This window comes from Leuresthes tenuis, unplaced genomic scaffold, assembly GCF_036924035.1.
Source record: "Leuresthes tenuis unplaced genomic scaffold, fLeuTen1.0.hap1 SCAF_8, whole genome shotgun sequence".
NCBI classification, from domain to species: domain Eukaryota; kingdom Metazoa; phylum Chordata; class Actinopteri; order Atheriniformes; family Atherinopsidae; genus Leuresthes; species Leuresthes tenuis.
The window spans coordinates 16,304,732-16,323,981 of record NW_027325362.1 but is presented as its reverse complement, the minus strand read 5'-3'; the positions used below and the strand labels follow the sequence as shown (position 1 = coordinate 16,323,981).

The 19,250-nt window shown below is 39.6% G+C and overlaps 1 protein-coding gene across 1 annotated transcript; it reads left to right on the top strand.

Annotated features, from left to right (window-relative positions):
* Positions 1–498: 498 nt before the first annotated feature.
* LOC140313511 (uncharacterized) lies at positions 499–14,642 on the top strand. Its single transcript, XM_072391618.1, has 26 exons — positions 499–577; positions 1,451–1,574; positions 2,287–2,680; positions 2,772–2,849; positions 2,944–3,039; positions 3,121–3,174; positions 6,313–6,366; positions 6,466–6,519; positions 6,599–6,652; positions 6,774–6,827; positions 6,914–6,967; positions 7,051–7,104; positions 7,502–7,555; positions 7,673–7,717; positions 7,800–7,853; positions 7,948–8,001; positions 8,088–8,141; positions 8,284–8,355; positions 8,441–8,476; positions 10,028–10,072; positions 10,154–10,186; positions 10,923–11,069; positions 11,456–11,632; positions 12,328–12,418; positions 13,879–13,956; positions 14,232–14,642. The coding sequence occupies exons 1-26, from the start codon at positions 499–501 to the stop codon at positions 14,432–14,434; spliced, it is 2,292 nt and encodes a 763-aa protein (XP_072247719.1). The 3' UTR covers positions 14,435–14,642.
* Positions 14,643–19,250: the final 4,608 nt, after the last annotated feature.

The following is a 19,250-nucleotide window of genomic DNA, read 5'->3' as shown; positions in this document are numbered from 1 at the left end:
TTTTTCAGGAATATGTGAGTAATTGTTGCATTCATTTCAGAATACATTTTGTGAAGGTAGGAAGGAAATAATATGAATTCAAGTTCAGTGCAATGCCAGCAGATAATGAAATTTGTTCAGCGAGTGATGATTATTTAATTATGTAATATGAACTGTAAGATTAACCAGTGGATGTAGCTTTTAATGCTGAAGACAATGTATATATTGAAATATTTTATATTAAAAATTTCTGAGAAAATGTCACAATTTTTTGTATTTATTTTCTAATAGATAAGAATAACTTAGCTCTATAAGTTTCCCTCTTCCCACTACTTTTTATGGATCTTTTATACTAACATGTATGTTACATAAATGCGAGCGACTAGTTTCTTTTTTGACAGTCTAGTGATATATTTCATGAATCACTGATCTGATGTCATTGTGGATCTATCTAAATGACTCGTGTATTTATCCGCTGTACCACAGGCACTTATAGCCCCTGACTTCAAAACATCAAAAATGCCAGCCTTCAATGACATGCTGGTCTTTGCAGCCTTCTTTTCCATCTTAGGACTGGCCCAGTGTCAGAAGTTGACAAGTAAGTTTAAATTTCAAAATACTTATTGAAGTCTACAACGTATTTTCAGTGCATAAAAATATCGTAGCACACCACCATTAAAATAGACTGGTGATGTGTGGTTGCATGAGGTAGGACTGACATGCTGCCATCTTTGCCGGAACACTCCTCTAAAGAGGATTTATCAACTCAAAGAGGCATTTTCTGGTTGAAGGGACGATCCTATAAAGTCTTATTTGTGGTGGTAAACGGTGTGCCATTACACAAGTTTCTTTTTCCTCTGTAGTGTTACAGTTATGACCAGCAGATGTCAGTGTTTGTCAGTTCGTTTTTCATTGCCACGCTGTTGACAGCGTTGTATTTTTCTGCACCCAGTGCTGGTGTGGCTTTCATGAGCACCTTTGAGGTCCTACAACTGTTGCTTCCTGTCACCATAAATGAACCACATAACAAAATAGTCCATTGACTGTGCTGCATGGCAGTAAGGCTTACTGAATGTACCATGAAAAGAAAGAAAAAAAGACTTTACCTCTGCTGGAGTTATGATAACTCTAATTTGAATCCTAATCCAGCTTTTATCCTCCATTTCTAACCTCACAGGAAACACTGCATTCATACTGATCTTATCCAAAATGCAGTACAAAGCACCCAGTGTTTAGAATTCAGGAACTTAATCCACCGGTGAGGGAAAATAAACAACCTCATCATGCTAATGGGTTTGATAGATTACCTCACTGTACCTGCGAAGAAATGGCATTATTAACAACAGTGAGCCACACGGCTTTTAAACAGAAATCAGCGACATCAGCGCTGACATAAGATTCGAAAGTAGTCTAACCCCTTTGATATTAAATCTGTGTGACGTCAAACTTAGCTCATTGTTTGTCCTGTGAGGTTTTGATCTTCTGGAGGAGTTTCGTGTGCCTGAGTCCAGAGGAGTGAAGAGAGTGGAGGGATCTCAGCCTGAGACAGTGGCGTACCGCGTCAACCCCGCCATCCATCTACAGAGGGCCATCAGGTACAATTCCAGAGTGGTGCCAAGCCTGTCTTAGTGAGGCAGGAAAATGATCAGACACTTAACACGACACCCAATATCATACCTGAATGTACTGAGCCTATATAATACTCATTTACAGGTCCATATAGTCTGCTATGTGTTTAAATAAACGCATAGATGGTGTGTATGTACCTACAATCATCAAAATAATGTGACTGATATCGTGATATGTTTGTTCAGATAATGATACATTTTTATTGTTCAGATTTAGATGGGAAAATGTCTCTTTATATCAGTTCTCTCTTAAGTAACCAGACTCATTTTACCCATGCTAGCTGCCTGACCCTAAAATTGCAATATCTAATTGTCTGTCCAATTGGTTCTCACTCAGATATCTCAACAGACATTAGATAGATTTTGTTAGCATATTTAGTTCAAATTCCCGCCGTGTCATCAGTACTTGCTGTGCTGAAAGGTTTGCTTTAGGTCTTGTTTTTAGCTGTTGTGTCATTGTAGTTACTCAAGTACTGAAATCATGTACGATCTCACAGTAACAAGCTGTCTGGCTAATGCATATGTCGAACTATGAGTTGAGTATAGAAATTCAAGAGGTTTTTATTTTATTTCTGATGAATAAACCTTTCTGTTTCCACAAAAGCTCACAACTGTTTTGTGATGAAAAGGAGACTTTGTTTAGTTATCCAGCTTCCTGAACTTCAGTCTCGTGCCACAGTGATGTGTATCCAGATGGACTGCCCTCCGAATACTCCATCATTGCAACGTTTAAGTTGACCAAGGACGCTGCCCAGACGTCCTGGAACCTGTGGCAGGTCAGTGACCCCGAGGGACGAGAGCAGGTTGGTCTGCGTTTCCATGCTGATGCACGCTCGCTAGACTTTTTCTACACCAGCCCCCATGGGAGCCAGATGCTGAGGACCTTCCACGGTGTGCAAAAGTTATTTGATGGAGAATGGCACAAGTTGGCACTGAGTGTTAAGGGCAGTCAGGTGAGGCTGCTGATAGACTGTGAAGAGGTCCGAGTAGAGGCTATTGATGAGCCAAGGCCAGTCATTCGCCAGGGATACACCTCCATCGTCAAACGAGCTGTGGGAGACCGCTCAGTGCCAGTATGTGGAAATTTTTTTTTAGTAATATCTTGAGTTTTTCAAAGTTTTGATTCAACTTTTATTCATCACACTATCTCTTGTTTCCATCTAGGTGGACCTCCAACAGATGGAAGTGTCATGTGACCCGGAGCAGGCTTATTCAGAGGGTTGCTGTGAGCTTTCCAATGTGGTGAGTCAGCTGTACTAAAGCATCATAGCATTCCACCTCTTAAAGATTGGTGTGGAATTTCAAAACCATTCTGTCACCAATTTCTTCATCACAGTGTGGAGGGTACGCAGAGATTGGCCTCACAGCTGGAAGAGCGTCTTGCAAATGTATGCACGGACAACCTGGCATTCAGGGTTCTCCAGGGCCAAAAGTGAGTGCACCTGTGCAGAGAACTGGCTGAGCGAGTATTCAAGTTTTAACTGTTGACACATAAATGCTTTTTCTTTGACAGGGTCACAGGGGTCTTCCAGGAAAACCCGGAGACTCAGGAAGACGAGGCAACTGGGTAAATAAATATATTCTGCCTCTCTTTCATGCAAGCATCAAACCTAGTATCTTGCTAGTTGAATTAATGTTCTAATGTTTACTCGATGCCTTCTGAGCATGAGTAGCATCCACTTCCTTTTGCTTCACTCTAAGGAGTTAAGCTGACTTCTGGGTGAGTGATACTGTAAAACTTGCATTCGTGAGACAGCAGCAAAGCTATGGAAAATGGCAACAGAGGCACAACTGAGACAGGACAGGATGGAAAAAGATCTGGAAGCAGAACAGCTTAGCAATAGTAAACACGTTTTTTTTTTTTTTTTTCATACTTTGAAAGCTCATGTCCGCTTTGCTAAAGATTTTGGAAGAATCCAGGAAACCAACATGGATGTGACAATAAATTTGTTTTTGTAGTCCTGAAATAACGATTTGTATCTTATAACACAGGCTCTGATGGTTTAGAACATAGGATTTAACTCAAACTGGCCCAGGATCACAAGAGTTCTTATGGTTTTGCTTTTCCATTTGGAGGAAACAGAGCCAAATGTAATGAATCCCACACACAGGAAAACCAGGCAGTTGAGCAATAACCATACCCTTCAAGTGTTAGTGGTATTAGACTTCTTGATGTTGTGTGAAATTTGTCAGATGTTTAGCCTTGTTAATATTTTCTAAATTTGTGCGAGTAAGCCACCTTAATCTACCTCAGAAAGAAGTTAGGAAAATTTGTGAATTTCAAAAATAACCCAAAGGACCCAGCTAAAAGAGCCAGTTACACGTCCTTATATCCTTCAGAGAGGAGCAGACGTGATTATTTCCACTTTGAATTTATGACTTGTTAATCTCTTTGATGCTAAGCAGTCACTGTTGTTGGCACAGATCTGGGAGTCTTAAAAACGTTAAGGAAAACATGTGTTTAAAGGAGGATTTTTTTTCTTCTTAAAATTCATATGTGATGGTTTGGCGTTTAACTTGCCCTTTGCACTCAAAGAAATCCCCCATGCTGCCTGAGGAAACACATGTAGGCCTAAAGACCAGCGTGCACCCAGAGTACATTTCCAGAGCTGTACATGCTACATGTTCTTGTCTTGAATTGCAGCTGCAGCTCATCTGGGAGCAAACATCTGTCTTGAGTAACTGGTTAGAGTTTTGACCTCCTGCCAGCTTGTGAATCACGGAGCCCCAACTTGTTTATCTCCTTCCCTGCTGGCATCCAAGGAGGGCATTTCCTGGCACCGATATATGGACTGCCCATCTCAGGTGGTGGGTGGTCCTTAAGCCGTCCTGCCTCGGAAATGTCGTAAAGTTCACGGTCGTGCCTCTCGCCATACTGTCGGCCATCTCTGAGGTTAACTTCTGTCCAGCTGACTCTGCTTAACACACACTGTTAGGTGCGATGGACAAATAAACTCACAACACAAAGGCGCCCTGGCTGTGTTTAACGTGTTTGTTGACTCAATCCAATGCAGCCAAATGGAAAACACTTTTCCATCTACTACTAAGGAAGTCGGCATCTGTGCAAACAATACTGATCCACACTGCTGTATTTATGACTAATGTTTCCTTAGACCTACTTGTGTATATTTTCCAGTAATGTGACTAATACAACCCTGTTTCTCAAAAAGTTGGGATGCTAAATAAGATTTTGTGAATGAACTGCTAATTTAAAACTTGTCTTACTGACAATAGTTCAAAGACAACATGAAAGATTTAGAAAGTAAGGAATTTTATAGTTAATTTTGAATGTGATGCCAGAAGCATGTTTCAAAAGTTTTTGCGCAAAAGCAACAAGCTGGTCATTAGTGTCTTTTTTAATTATTTGTTACGAGGTTGAATTAATTTTGTCAGGGAAGTTTCCTTACATATTCAGCGCATTTTACAACAGCGCAAGTCCAGAGTAAAAGAGTACAGGTGCTAAACTGTCCTGTTTGCTGTCCAGACCTGCCAACCACCTAAAACATTTATCACACTGATAGACAAAAACTAAAAAAAAGGAGGCCTTGAACTGTTGAGCAGCAGAAACATGGAAAATCAGAAACACAGGAATGGAAAAACTACAACAGGTTTTTTAAATCCCTAGATGGCACCAAATTCAGATTGGAAAAACTGAGATGAAGTTTTAGTTACGACAATGTTAGTTTAGGATTGGCGGGCATAGTCAAAACAAAGCTAAAAGTAATGATAGTAAAAGATTATTACGGGATGAGTAAATCACAATTTGTAGCCTTTTGTTTTGTATCAATTAAACAAACACAATTTATATTAGGTATTTTTAGAGGGGCTAGTAAGTAGATTTTAACCTGGTAAACTAGCTGCTTTCACTCTTTCCTTTTCTGATAATTTGAGCAGTTTCCAGTCTCCTGGCTTGGGCTGTTTCTTTTAAAGTTAGATTTTTGGAGACATGCTGTCTTAACTTTTAAATTTCTTTTTCCGGCAAGTTAGATTAAAAAGATTTATATCAGTCAGATCTTTAAATCTAGAGCCAGCTGCGGGTTAGCAAAGCTTTTCACAATGATTGCAAAAGAAAAAAACAGTATTTTAACAATCTTCTCCCTAGACATAATTCACTATAGCTTTTCTTTGTGTGCAAGGGGATATAGGGGTTCTTATTTAATGTGTTGTATATCTACAACACATTGTGTGGAGCTGGCACAGTACAGGGTGTTTTTTTCTCCCTGTGTTGTGCCAAAAACAAAGCCGGCCAAATGTCATAGTCATAATGTACATGACCAAACCTAAAGCCTCTAAGCTTTTCCAAGGCTCTAGACATATTATGTTTGTTAATTTTGTTCAAATAACTAAGATAATATGCAAAAAGAAATTCTCTCTGCCTTGAGTTTTAATGCTAATTGTTCTGAGGAATGGAATTGCATTTTTTTCTAGCCAAGAGTGTGAATAAGCTTATAGCCTGAAAAGGTTAATAAATTCTCTCAAAATGTTTTGTCTCCGTACACACTGTACATCTTATATAGTTTCATAGTCTTTGATTTAGAAAGCACAGGCTGGACAGGCTGTCCGTCTGATGTTTTGCTCTTACATTTCTTTCAGTGGAAACAGTCACTAACATTCACATTTTACACTGCCTCATGTTGGTCGTTCGCAAACAAATTGCAACAGATCAAAACAGTATGCTTGTTATCAAGTTAAACCTGTCTTGTAGGGAATTCGTGGAAACACTGGAGACTATGGCAACATTGGCGAAACAGGCCCCAAGGTGAGCTCTGCCTTTATGTACTCCCATCAGTGTTTTTATAAGATTCTGCTTGGCTCATTCTTAAACTGCATGAATGAAACCTGACACCCATATCCTCAGGGTGAAGAGGGAATCAAAGGCGAAAAAGGGATGAGAGGACCCTGGGGCCAAGTGGTAATCTATGGTGCAGGTTTAACATTTTCTTTGCACTAAAAAGTTACAAATGGGTATGAATGAGATGTTGTATTCACAGGGTGACAGAGGGTCTAAAGGGCTAAAAGGATTAAAAGGTGCAGCAGGTTTCAAGGTAAACTCCTCTGCTGGCTTTAATTCAAACTAAGATTGGACTCGTTTACATGGCAGCTTGTAATGAAATTACAGGCTTGTTGCTACAGTTGTATAGCCTAATAGATTTTCTGTAATTAAAGGGAGTTCGAGGAGCTCCTGGAGACATTGGTGAGACTGGGAAACCAGGAGAAATCGTAAGTAACCTTTCAGACACAGTGGTAAGCCCTTTTACAAACCATTTTGTAATTATTGTATTGCTAACAGTTTGGCCTCCTTAAAGGGCGCTAAAGGCCTCAAGGGATATGTTGGGATTCCTGGATTTCAAGGAGTTAAGGTATTTGTGTTTCCTTCCAGATAGTATAATCTTTTTTATCCCTTTTTTAAATCATCTAAACACATCATGCTGCTATTTCTTAGGGCCAAAAAGGGAATACTGGTACCACAGGGAAGCTGGGACCTAGAGGAAAGCAGGTGGGTTGTTTTGGGATTCCCCATGCCATATTCCATACCAGGAGACTTTTGATACTTTGTCCAATACTTTCCAAATACCTTTATTTGACCGTAAAGAGCAAGTAAATCATTTTTGATGTGGTAAAACACTGGAATTGAAGTATGTTTTTGGCTCATGTGCCGTCTCCATAAACAACATTAGTTCAATGTGGCTGGATTTTTGGCTGAGATCTGAGGGATTGAACTGTAGCAACATAAGCTGGTGAGTCACTAAAACAAGAGCCTGAGCCGTGGCGATAATCTACTTTTAGATGTAATTTTAAATGGGGGGTGGCCCCCTGGTTTACCCGGCTGCTTGTTGGACACTGCACATGGAGTTCATTCCTAATCTATATTGTTTTAAATGATTAATTGGCAGGCTATTGTTGGGGATCCTGGAGAAACGGGAGCCCCTGGAGAGAAGGGGAGGCCTGTAAGTGTTTAATTTGATTTACAAAGGGTATACAGAAGGTTTTAAAGGGAATTAGCTAGCTCTTAACAAGGTCTAATTAACTTCTTTTTTTTTTTGTCATCAAAACGTGAAAACTAGGGTATCCAAGGACCTGTGGGCAGAGCTGGCACACTTGGACCTAAAGTAATTTACCGCTGACACTCATAGCCTCACATGTAGTTGTAGTCTCACGTACTCTCTCGTAATAATGACTGAAACTCCCTAGGGTATTATTGGAGATCCGGGTTTACCTGGTAGAGATGGCGATCCTGGAATAGAGGTAATGTATTCTTCTCATAGTGACAACTTTATGTTGAGTTTTGTAAGTGGTGCCCTTCTTTCAATATTTGGTAAATGTAATCTTTTTCTGACAGGCGTATCAAGGACCACAAGGCCCCAGCGGAAAACTAGGACGTAATGGAGCAAAGGTCTGTTCTCGTTTGGGTCTGTGAATACATGTGAAATGGAGTTGTTTTTGGCAAATTTATTCATTGCCATTTGTGTCTTTTACAAGGGGGAGAAAGGCACCCTGGGGCCTGAAGGAGAAATGGGTCCCCAAGGCCAAACTGTAAGTCAAATTTTCAGGGTTTTCATTTACTGAAGACAAGCACATAATACATTTTGTTCATAAAGTAGTTTGCCATCTTAAAGGGAAACAACAAAGAACAAAGCAGGTCCTCGAGTTGGTTAATAAATGTTTTATTCTCAAGGGCCCAAGAGGTTACAAGGGTTCTGCAGGGAAGCCAGGAAGACCCGGATTTATTGGCCCACCTGGACCTACTGTAAGTGGTCCAGACGAATTTTCTTAACTCTTCCAAACACTAGTTCATTTTCCTCAAGCCATTAAAGCATGTCATCTCTTTACAGGGTCACGTGGGTGTGCCTGGAAAACCAGGGCCCAAGGTAATACATCCTACATCCATTACCCATTAGAGATATAAAATTAGGGCAAAATTATTGTTTAATGGCACAATTTCTCTGGCTATTCAGAACATATTTACTGGGTCATTGAGCCACATAGAGTATAAGATTTGCAGATATATTCTCTTTCCAAACCAAGACATTTTTCCCGGTTTGGAAAGCAGCCTTACATTTATAGGAATTTAACAAAAAGTCCCCTGAAGTACTACACAGACTTCTTAATATATTTTCTTTAATGTTCTCCACACAAATGGAGCATAGAAGTTGGAGAGGCTTCATACCCATGTTGTCATACAGCAAGTACATGATGAAGATGTGCATTAAACAGGCGTGTTGGCTCAGTGTGTCATATTCCCCACAACGAGTGCTAAACAGTAAGCCAAGCCAATGAAAAATGCAGATAGTCCTGCAGAAACCGCTTTGCAGCTGTTTGTGCTTCTGTGGCGTGCATAAGAGCAAGCAAGGCTGATAAGAAAGAACCACCATTTGGAGCAGTAAGCTGGCACTAGATAGATCCATTACAAATCATTTAAAGCTGATATGTTCAGAAGGGAATGAAAACTGTACATAGAAAGTCTAAGCAACTGAACATGTCATTTATCAAAATATGCTGGGTTTCCATCTTTCCGGGCTGGAAAGTCATACCAAGTCAAGTATGATAGATTTACTCATGCATTCTCCTCCAGCTGACGGGTTTAAATGCAAACCTGCTACAATGATCAGACAGAAAAATGGAGATTGTGAACATAACAAAAAAATTGCACAAATGAAAGATCATGTTTAATGTTTACTCACTGAATTATGGATGTGGATATGGAATGAACATTAGTGTCAAAGTCAAATCGTCAAATAGCGCCGTGTCCCTTTGACTTTACACACAGCAAAGATAGTGTGACAACAGGCCCACTGCTTTGACATCTCCCACTTCAACAGGTTTACCTTACGAGTCCCACACAGGCCAGCTCCAGTGAAGAAAAACATCTGTCAAGTGTTATTAAAGTATTACAATCTACCTGCTGTGGGCTTAAATAGTGGTTCTGAAAAGGAATGCAGTGTTGAGTGCTGAGGTTATTACGAAAAATTCTACCCATACTCACAGCTAAAAAGTCAAACTATTGATAGCAGAGGACTTGATTCCTGTATGATATGTAAATATAATACGATGGTGATGTTATTAAAGAAATGATGAGGATGTACCATAGGAATATAAATATAGCCTACTTAAAGGTCTCAATGAAGTTAAAAAAAAAAGAAAAAGAAAAGGAAAAGCCTTACTATGTAACACTTTCTGTTTACATTCATCATTTCCATCTATGTTTAGTTATGTTTAGACATCAGAATGTTTTGATCAGGTGAAAAGACTTTGATGGTTTGGGATAAAATACACCCTTTGACGAAGATAATTTTGTTAGAAGTCACATGGTTCATTGGACTGATGCTCACCAGAGAATGAGTAGCACATCTGCTAAAGTCTGATCCATCAGCTATTTGGAAGCTTCTATATGCTGCTTACATTTCATTTGCCTTGTACAGGGTGACACAGGAATCCAGGGGATCAAAGGAGTAAAAGGCTCACAGGTACTGCATATCTGCAATGTCAGATACCAACAGTATATCACCTTTCTGCTTTTCCTCACATTGATTTTCGTGTTTTTACAGGCAGAAAAGGGAGTCAAAGGCCCAAAAGGAAAGGTGAGTTGGGATGTAGCTGATTGATTCAGCGATGCTATAAAACTATGATTTTATCATAAAAGTAAAACACCTACCACCACTCAAAAGACTTAACTTCACTAAAAGGGCAGGTATGGATAAATGATTAAATGTCAGCCAAGTATTGAGAGTAGACACATAGGCCATTGTTGGTTTTCAACTCTTTCATTTAAGTTAACGATAATGAAACAAAACATGTTGGTTTGTGATGAAGTCTGTCACTGAGGACAGCAGTCGGGCAGGTGTGGTGTTTCCAAATGTTAGATTTCTGCCCTCATATTGGTTGGAATATCCTCCATTCATCCCATTGTGTTTGCAAAGTTAATAGTTGGAAAAATCCAATATGAATCCATCAAATAACATTCCTCACATATTCAGAGCATCTGCAGATGAGATAAGAACAGTAACGCCCACAACTGCACCAAAATGAATCTTGCACATTTCTCAGATGTTCTCTGCCAGATTTGGTTTTTGTATTGAAACTGACATGAAAAATTCCAATTTGTTTTACATTTGCCTTACTTCCAGAGAAGAGACACATTTCTTCTATTAGCTAATTCTATGTTACTCATTTTTTGTGCAACTCTGTAAGTTATTGTGTAATGTTCTTTTTACCAATAGGCATCTTAAGCCCAACAACAAATTTTGTGTTCTTTCTGACTGTTCTGATGCTTTGTCCTGGACCCTGTCCTGCTGATGCTCTTGGTGTGCTCTGTAGGTTGGAGACAGGGGTGAGCAAGGCCCACAGGGAGGACGGGGGAAGCGTGGCCCTGCTGGCCCACCTGGTCGTTCAGGTCCATTGGGAGTCAAGGGGGTTCGAGGCGAGGGAGGACCAGATGGCTTTCAGGGGCTCGCAGGCCCACCAGTAAGTTAAAAAAAAGTCTTTGACTATGTCTAACAAACATGCTTATAATGTGTAGTGTCCTCAGTGTGAATGGCCTCGCATTTGTCTCTGAATAAAGGCACAGAAACAGCAGAGTTACCATTTACTCTAACACTTGTAACACTAAGGGGCTCACACATTATTCAGTGACACTTTTGGTGTCAAGAACACATTTAATCAGTTACTACACATAGCCCTGACTCACAGCAAGCATTTCATTAAGTGTGGCTGCAATCCCACAATGAGTCAGGAAATACAACTAGCTGTCGTCACGATGCCTCCTCAGAGATGAGGGCATCACTTCTATGTGCTCTGTCTCACAGCTTGGTCACCTCCAGTGATGGATGTGGTAATGATTTCTTACACAGGGCCCTACGCTCCCTGCCGAACATGTGATTGAGGTCTGTAAAAAAGTGGTCCTGGAACAGATGTCAACCTTTGCCAACTCAGTCAAGAGGACGTGTGCTGCTGTTTGTCCTCTCTATGGGGACGTTCCCATGGGTGCGCCCGGTCCCCCTGGACAGAAAGGACCACCGGGACTTCCTGTGAGTTTTACAGTCCTGATATCAATTTGACATTAATGTACCAGGCTATATTCAAGGGACCTTTTCCTTTCACTTCTCCTCCTGTAGAGCTTTGGCATCAAATCAATGTCAGAGTGCAGTACATACATACATTGTTCATTTTGCACTCTCTGGCGGAGCAAAATGCAAACACATTGCGAGGGTCTGGACAGGACAAAGAGAGCTGAAGTATTTGGCAGAAAAGCTTGGAATGAAAACATTACGATTTTCCACGTCTCTGTGAGGACAAATAAGGAGTCACAGACTAGACACTTGGTCTGTGCTGAATGATTCTTGGCTGTCCTTGGATTGGAAAGCCTTTTCCACATTATTATACAATGTCGAATCAATTCATGTTCCACAACTCCTAATCACAGGGACTCTCGGGCTGGTAAATGTTCTTGAAGCCATGGCTATAGAAAATATATTCCACTATATTAGATTATGGTCAGTAAGCCTGATGTTGTGGCGTTTCGTGCCAGCAGTAGTGATGCACCAGTACCAAACAGTGTTTTCCTTTTGAATTTTTTCCTCTTTTTTTTTTTTATGCAAAGAACTGGTCCGGGTTGAACGTAATCCATTACATTACCTAAAAGGAAGGGAAATAAATTCCTTTAAGAATACTAGTGAAAACACAAGTAATTAATCATATATTTTGCTGTTGATAATGTTGTCAGGGGGACCCTGGTAATGATGGCGCTAATGGAGAAGTGGGCCTACCAGGATTCTATGGAGAAGCTGGAGATGCAGGTCGAAAAGGAGAAAGAGGTGTGAAAATCATCAAATTTCAACACAGTATGACTAATGTCTTAACTACAAAAAGCTTGTTTTAGGCAGGATCTGGAAGAAAACCCAATGAGATCTGTGATTTTATTTCATTTTCCGCATCTTTTATTTTCCAAAGGATACTCAGAGTAGCTTTGCTCTGCCTCACGACTCTGAGTATCCTGTATTGTTCACACATGCTTTTCTTGTGATTTTGAGTTTTCAAGTCATAGTTGGTTTACACTACATGGGATCATTGTAATCGAGCTTCAACTGTCTTTTCAGCAAGTCTTTCTTGTCAACAAAACTATCATATGATCCCAATATCTCCCGGTGAATCAGTCTGTTTTGCCCACCTGGCTGATGAAGCGAAAGTGGCGATTTCTCTCTCTACCTTCTCTGTCTTGTGCCTGTCATGAAATTTCATGCTTGAAATATCAGAGACATGTACCTCCTAATTCACCAACTGCTTTAGCATATCACAAATCATATTTCTGTAACTTCTATACACAACAATTGATGACAGGCAATTCAAACGCTGATTTACCTCAGTTTTGGGACTTAAACATTTGTCCGTGATGTGAAAGGCAGGTTTAAAATTTTGTGGGGTGAGCTTGACCTCCAGGATTCAAAATTCTAATCAAAGGGACACAGTACTGATTTTGCACATCACAATCAGCTTACGTGCTTTCTTGTGCATAAGCTCTCTGCTATCAAATAGAGGCCCCTTTGTAACTTTTTGTCATATCTGAGAAAAATAACTTAGTTAATGTCATGTTAATGCAAACTGTGCTTTTTTTTTTGAAAAGGAAAAGAGGAAAGAGGAAACATGAAATCAGATTGCTAAAACATTTGGAGGTGTTTTGAAATATGTGCAGTTTTGTACAGATGCATGTTGGTGTGAATGCTCAAAATGGATTTCAAAGTATTTTCTGTTTCACTCAAATCCCAATGTGAATCCAAAGTGATCATTTGATGTTGGACGTTTTTCTATTTATCTGCATTTTGACAAAGCCGCTGAGTAAAAGAAGTCAATATTGTGAATAAAAAGTAATCCAGGGTTGCGGGGTAAAAAAAAAAGCATAAACATATACTTACGAAACTTTCATAACACTTAAAAAAAAACATGTCGACTGCCTTTGAAGAAGGGCTGTGTTATATGAAACTGCTGAATCCAAGACAGTGCAGTGTTGGATAGCTTGTAGGCCAACATCTATGTTCACTGCTCTAATTTAATTAAAAATAACAATTTTGCTGTCGTATTACATTGCAATGCCAGGAAAAATGAATTAGCCTAATTACAAGATGTTCCAGCTATTCATTTAAGACTGATCGCAGAAACACTTGTGACCATTAATCAACATGAACAGTTTGAATCAAGCTGACCTTCCGAGGGACAGCTTTCATTGTGGTTGATGCCATTCCAGCTGAAAGACGTTTGCTTGTATATGTGTGTGTTGTAGGTGACAGTGGAGAGCGAGGTGATAAAGGAGCCAAGGGTTATGGCCTTCCTGGCTACACCGGAGATCAAGGACCACAAGGTAATTTAATCTTTCTGAATAAAATAAGGCATTAATTGATGTCCACATCTGTGCAAACTGTATTAAGCTGACTCTGTGATTTAAATATCAGTTAATGGGGTGGGGTGTGATATGAGGGGATTGTTACAGCCAGATGACTGTGTAATTTGCCAAAAAAGAAATAATTTTTCTCTGGAAGTATTCTTTCCTTGGAATCTGTGAAAACAGCCTTACTCAGCTAACTGAGCAGACTGTGACGCCTGAAGACTAAACAACATTTTCTTGCTCAATCACAGGTCAGCGTGGACGTCCTGGCAGAGCCTTTAACGGACAGCCTGGGAAGCAGGGTGAGAGGGGACATGTTGGCCGACCTGGACTCAGGGGCCATGCAGGTCTCAGAGGACCCCCAGGTGTCTGTGTCACCTCTGGATGTGCTCAGCAGAACGTCACCAGCGGGACACCTCAGCCAGCACCAAGGAGGTTGAGGAATCGTCCTTAGAAGAATGTGGACAATGAACTGAATACTGGACTTAAAGGAGTAAAGAACCGTTTTTTGTTTATATGCATTTGTTCTAATAAATAGAAATGTTCATGTAAATATGCAAAATTAGACTTGGAATGTCTCGAGGACAAAAATTACCAAAAAAAACAACACTTACATGGTTTGGAGGATAGTAAAAAAAAAAAGTATTTGTATAAAAAGACCGTCTTCATAGTTGGTAGTTTATATTTAAACCTAACTTGTCTTTAAATATCTGTGCTTTATAATAAAATACAAAAACAACATAAGAATGTGATTTATTTAATATTCCTTTTATGAATCTTGAACAAATGGAAACTATCGAGATGTACGTCTGAGAACAAAATCACAGAAACACAGCAGGCACGTTTAACAATCTGACAATCACCGTTACTCACCACTAAACTTCAACCAGTCACATCAACATACTACTACCAGTGAAGCCTGTTCACAAGTCAGGCTGAAAATGTGTTTTCCTTCAAGAGAAACCTTGAGTGTTGTTCTTTGCTCTTGTCTTAGAAAGAAAATACTCTTTAGTTCTGTTAATAAGTTGGTGTTATTAACTCTAATGGCACCTAAACCCCGCCTGTTGCTGTCAGTGTAAAACACCTTGTCTGGTCCGACCTACTGTGTTAACCATGAATGCAGAGCTTGAAACTTGGCAATGTGGATTCTCCTACAACTGCAAACAGAATAAAACTGTCTGACAAAGTAAACTGCCTGTAGCTCTTCTGTGAAGAAGAAGAAAAAAATGAGTAAATGAGTCATGAGTAAATTCGCCTCAAACAAGGTGTTACACAGTGTGGATATTGTCCGTGAATATTATTGTTTAAGCCACTAAATGCAGCAAACTTCCAGCCTCAGGGCCCCCTTGTTGAAACTTAAGAAGCCACTGTGTCAGACAGCAATGCATACTGATTTTCCCCAAACCCCCAAGACCACATCTGGACTATGAGGTGATTTCAGTGAAGTGTCCAAAATAACACGATTCCATTCGTTAGCACTGAAAAGCCTGTCAAACAATTGTTTTTTTTCTGTACAAAAAAGATGCACAACCGACTCTTTGGTTTCCTCCCCATTGAGGTAATGCAGAGGTGCAGCAGAGGCAAGGTATGTGACAGATGCCAGCTGTCAGTTGGCAGGATACTACAGAAAGAAATTAGGCTACATTTCAAGAGAACTTAAAAGAGAGGTGAAGAGCAAGAAGAAGGAAGAAGCTGTTTGAATAGGGTTCAAATTCAGCTACTTTACCTTTCAGTTTTTCTTGCATTATCTGAATTCAATTCAAACATTTACAGTTAAGAATACTAGTGTTTATATATTTTTCTCACTATTCTTGTGTGCAGTGAGCTGAAATATGCCAGCTGGTTTGGTAATGCTGTCATTGCCAATGCTGTAAACTTTAGTGACGTATGCACTCAGTGAGCAGCTTTCAAACGAAGGAGTTCATTACTGATTTTTGATGACTTTGTGACTTTTTAATATGGATGCAGTAGTGCTGTGCTATATTAGTCTTAGGATTTATGATACCTATACGCCTCTTTTTTTTTTTTAAGTGAAAGGTTTGAAATTTATATAATTCAAGCTCTTGAAAATCTCAAATGGGACCACAATGATTCTGAATTTATTTAGCAATAACCATTGTTTACTTTCTGTCCAAATATTGTTTCAATAAGGAGAAACAGTCAGACCAGTAGTGATGGTTCCCACATGGTGCCTGCAGGTTTAGTTCCTGGCCTGTGTGAACTTTCCAGCTGAAAAACTTGTTGGTCAAGTGGAAAGGAAAGTCTACATTGCTTAAGAATATGAAGTCCCACACCTGTCTGTCTGTATTGAGCTGTCTGGGGCATTTCCCTGCTTTGTGATCAGTGTATGCTGAGAAAGGCCTCTGTCTGCAGCTCAGACAGTTTGTACAGTCATGTTGAGAAAAATACTTTTTTTTTTCCACAGCTCTGATCTGATGGAGGAACACCTCTACATGAAGAAACATTTAGGAAACTCCCGGCTCACATTGGTTTCTGGAGAAGCCCATCATCAGTAGTTTGTCAGACTCTTGTTAGACTGCAGCATCACATGTACCACGCTGCTCTGTTTTGTTCCAGCAAAGAGGGCCACCTCTGTCATGGAAACTATTGCTCATCTGTGATTATCCTGAATTTGCTTTTTAGGTTCAACAGCTTGCTTGAGACATGCTCACTATTTATCTCTGTGGTAAACCAGAGAAGTCATCATGAAAAATACGGCTTAATGCATATGTGCTGATTAAAATGTCCCAGTACAGTTGAGCTTCAAAGTGATGGCAGTAAATCAGAAGTTACTAGAGGTTTTATGTTGTCTCCTATCCAGGCAAGTTTTAAACTGCCAACACTGAAGATGGAAGCTAACGTAAGCATTAAGCCATTAGGTCATTAGGTTTTATTGAAGTAAAAAGTGAGAGTGAGAGTATACATTTAATGAATCATTCTCACACAATTTACACAACATTCACAGGTAAATACAAAGGCAGATTATGTCATTGCTAGGTTCCCATGATGGCAAACATTCTGATTTTATCTGTAAGTACAAAGTTTCTCTTGTGCAAATCAATTGGATTTTTTTTCTCAACAATTTGATTTATCTAAATTTATAACAGACCTCAAGCTGATTCATTTCTTTTCCAGAGAAACCACACGTGACTTTTTTTTCTGAATTCTAAATGGTTTAAAGTTGGTTCAGATTATGGAGTTTACTTTTGCACAAAATCGGTCCTCTGACAATCATGAGGGGGGAAAGATCTTTTAAGATGCCTTTAGTCATTCTGTCTCAAGCTGTGAGAATACATCATGGGATAAGCTTTCATTTCTGTGTGATCACATGGTTGTCGAATGGCAAAGTTGCTATTATAATGAAGGTGCTAAGTTCCAAACAGAACACATCGCGTATGTGTATTTCAGGCAGCACTCTAAGCCTCTTAACATTATATCACAACATATCTTTGAACAGGTCTCAGCTAGCATGTGCTGACATGTATGCACACAGTCCTGCCATGTCAATGAAACCACTTACTGTTGAAGAGAATTTATTAACATTCATTGTCTCTTCTGTGCAAGAAGTGCTAGAATCAAATCCTGATCCACAGTGGCCCCAATGTGGAACCTGAAGGATCTGGTGATAACGTCATGATGTGTTGCCACAACATCTCAGAAAAAGGGGGCCTAAACTATATTAGGAAGGGTGATTGGTGTTCATTTGATGATTTGTATGCCATAGGAGGGCATCTTTTATAAAGCTATGTGAAATGCACAAAGAGAGTCAGTAGGTGAACCTGAGGAGTAGCTTAATGATTTCCAGGTAAGAAAAAACTAACTTCTGCTGCACTGACGATTGTTTATATCACATTGTTTGTGGTCATGGATGAAAAGATTGGGGGGTACTGCCTCTATTACTTTGTTGGGGAGATAGGAAACATATTTTGAAGCCATATATGTGCTTGAGATAATGTTCTGTGCTAATTCAGCATAGCTCATGTTCTCTTTATAGCATTTGACTGCACAAGATGATTATAGCTCTTTTGTTGTGGTTTCACTTTAATTACTTTAATATATATCTAATTCATGAAAATCAATCACTATTCACTCCCACAAATTATTTAAATCAAACAGTTTTGACAGACAAGTTGCAAACAGATGTCAACCAATTACAAAATGGTTGGGCTTGATTATAACTGTGGTCATTTATTTGAATTATACAATATCAGTCAAATTTCCAGACACAACCACATAATTGGAGCGATCAATGTCTCGGCTTCTTGCAGAAATAAACAAAGATTTTCTGCTCTTTGATTTCCTTCTTGTGCACCCTCCTGTTGCTTACAAACTGGATACCAGGGACTGCCCTGGAAAGTCTAGTGTCAGCAGCAGGCCGGCCACTCCCAGGATTAGGAAAACCAGCCCAGTATTTGCCTGTGTGTGTCCACCAGAGTGTGCTCGGGCTCAGGGTCATCAAGGCCATCATCAGGAAAAAACTGCTGTCCTCAGAATAAAGGGACCTTTCTAACCCTATTGACCCATGACTAAAATTCATCACAGGGTTGTTTTGTTCAACCCTGTACACAGAATTTTTTGGCAACAAAATATTGCTTGTCTGCCCTTTTCACAATGCTCTGTAAAAAGAATGCAGATTCCATCAGTTGACAGTGGCTAATATTTTGAAATGCTGGAGTGTTTTAAAATATATCAAACTAGTTGTTGCGTAAGCGCAATGAAAATGCAATGTAATGATCAGAATGTAATGATAGGGGTGCCACAGGAGAAAAGGAGTTAAATCTAAGAGAAGTGAATACATGAGTAGATAAATGTGGAAATGTTTCATTTTTTTATTATCATGATTTAATTAATCTACCAGTATCCTTTTATGTTTCTTTATTCTGTGGAGCATTGTCTTTTTTTTCAGTTGATTTTGCCATCCAATGGTTTTTCTTTAATCTGTCAACTGCCTTTGCTATTTCACTTTTGTTTTTTTAAATTTCCAGTTGCGTTTGCTTTCTGATCTCAGAATCGCTTTTGCTGTTTCCCCCTCGGCATGTCATGCTCTTTAAAATTAAAGTGCAGTTGCCAGACCCTGGCCTCAAACTGGCAACCTCTAGCTTTCATGCCAGTGAAGCTAAGCACGAGAGCATGTCTGCCAGTTGATCATTTGGTTTTAGAGAATGCTGAATCACTGTATGTATGGATAGTTCCTGTCACTGTAAAGAGTGTGGCCAAAGCAGAATGCATACTATCCTATGTATACAGGCAGCGTGACACTTGTAGTGGTT

Coding starts and splice junctions, on each gene's coding strand:
- LOC140313511 (XM_072391618.1), top strand. CDS start 499: ATGCCAGCCTTCAATGACATGCTGGTCTTTGCAGCCTTCTTTTCCATC. Junction 6,653..6,773: donor AAGGTGCAGCAGGTTTCAAG/GTAAACTCCTCT, acceptor CTGTAATTAAAG/GGAGTTCGAGGAGCTCCTGG. Junction 11,633..12,327: donor AAGGACCACCGGGACTTCCT/GTGAGTTTTACA, acceptor TAATGTTGTCAG/GGGGACCCTGGTAATGATGG.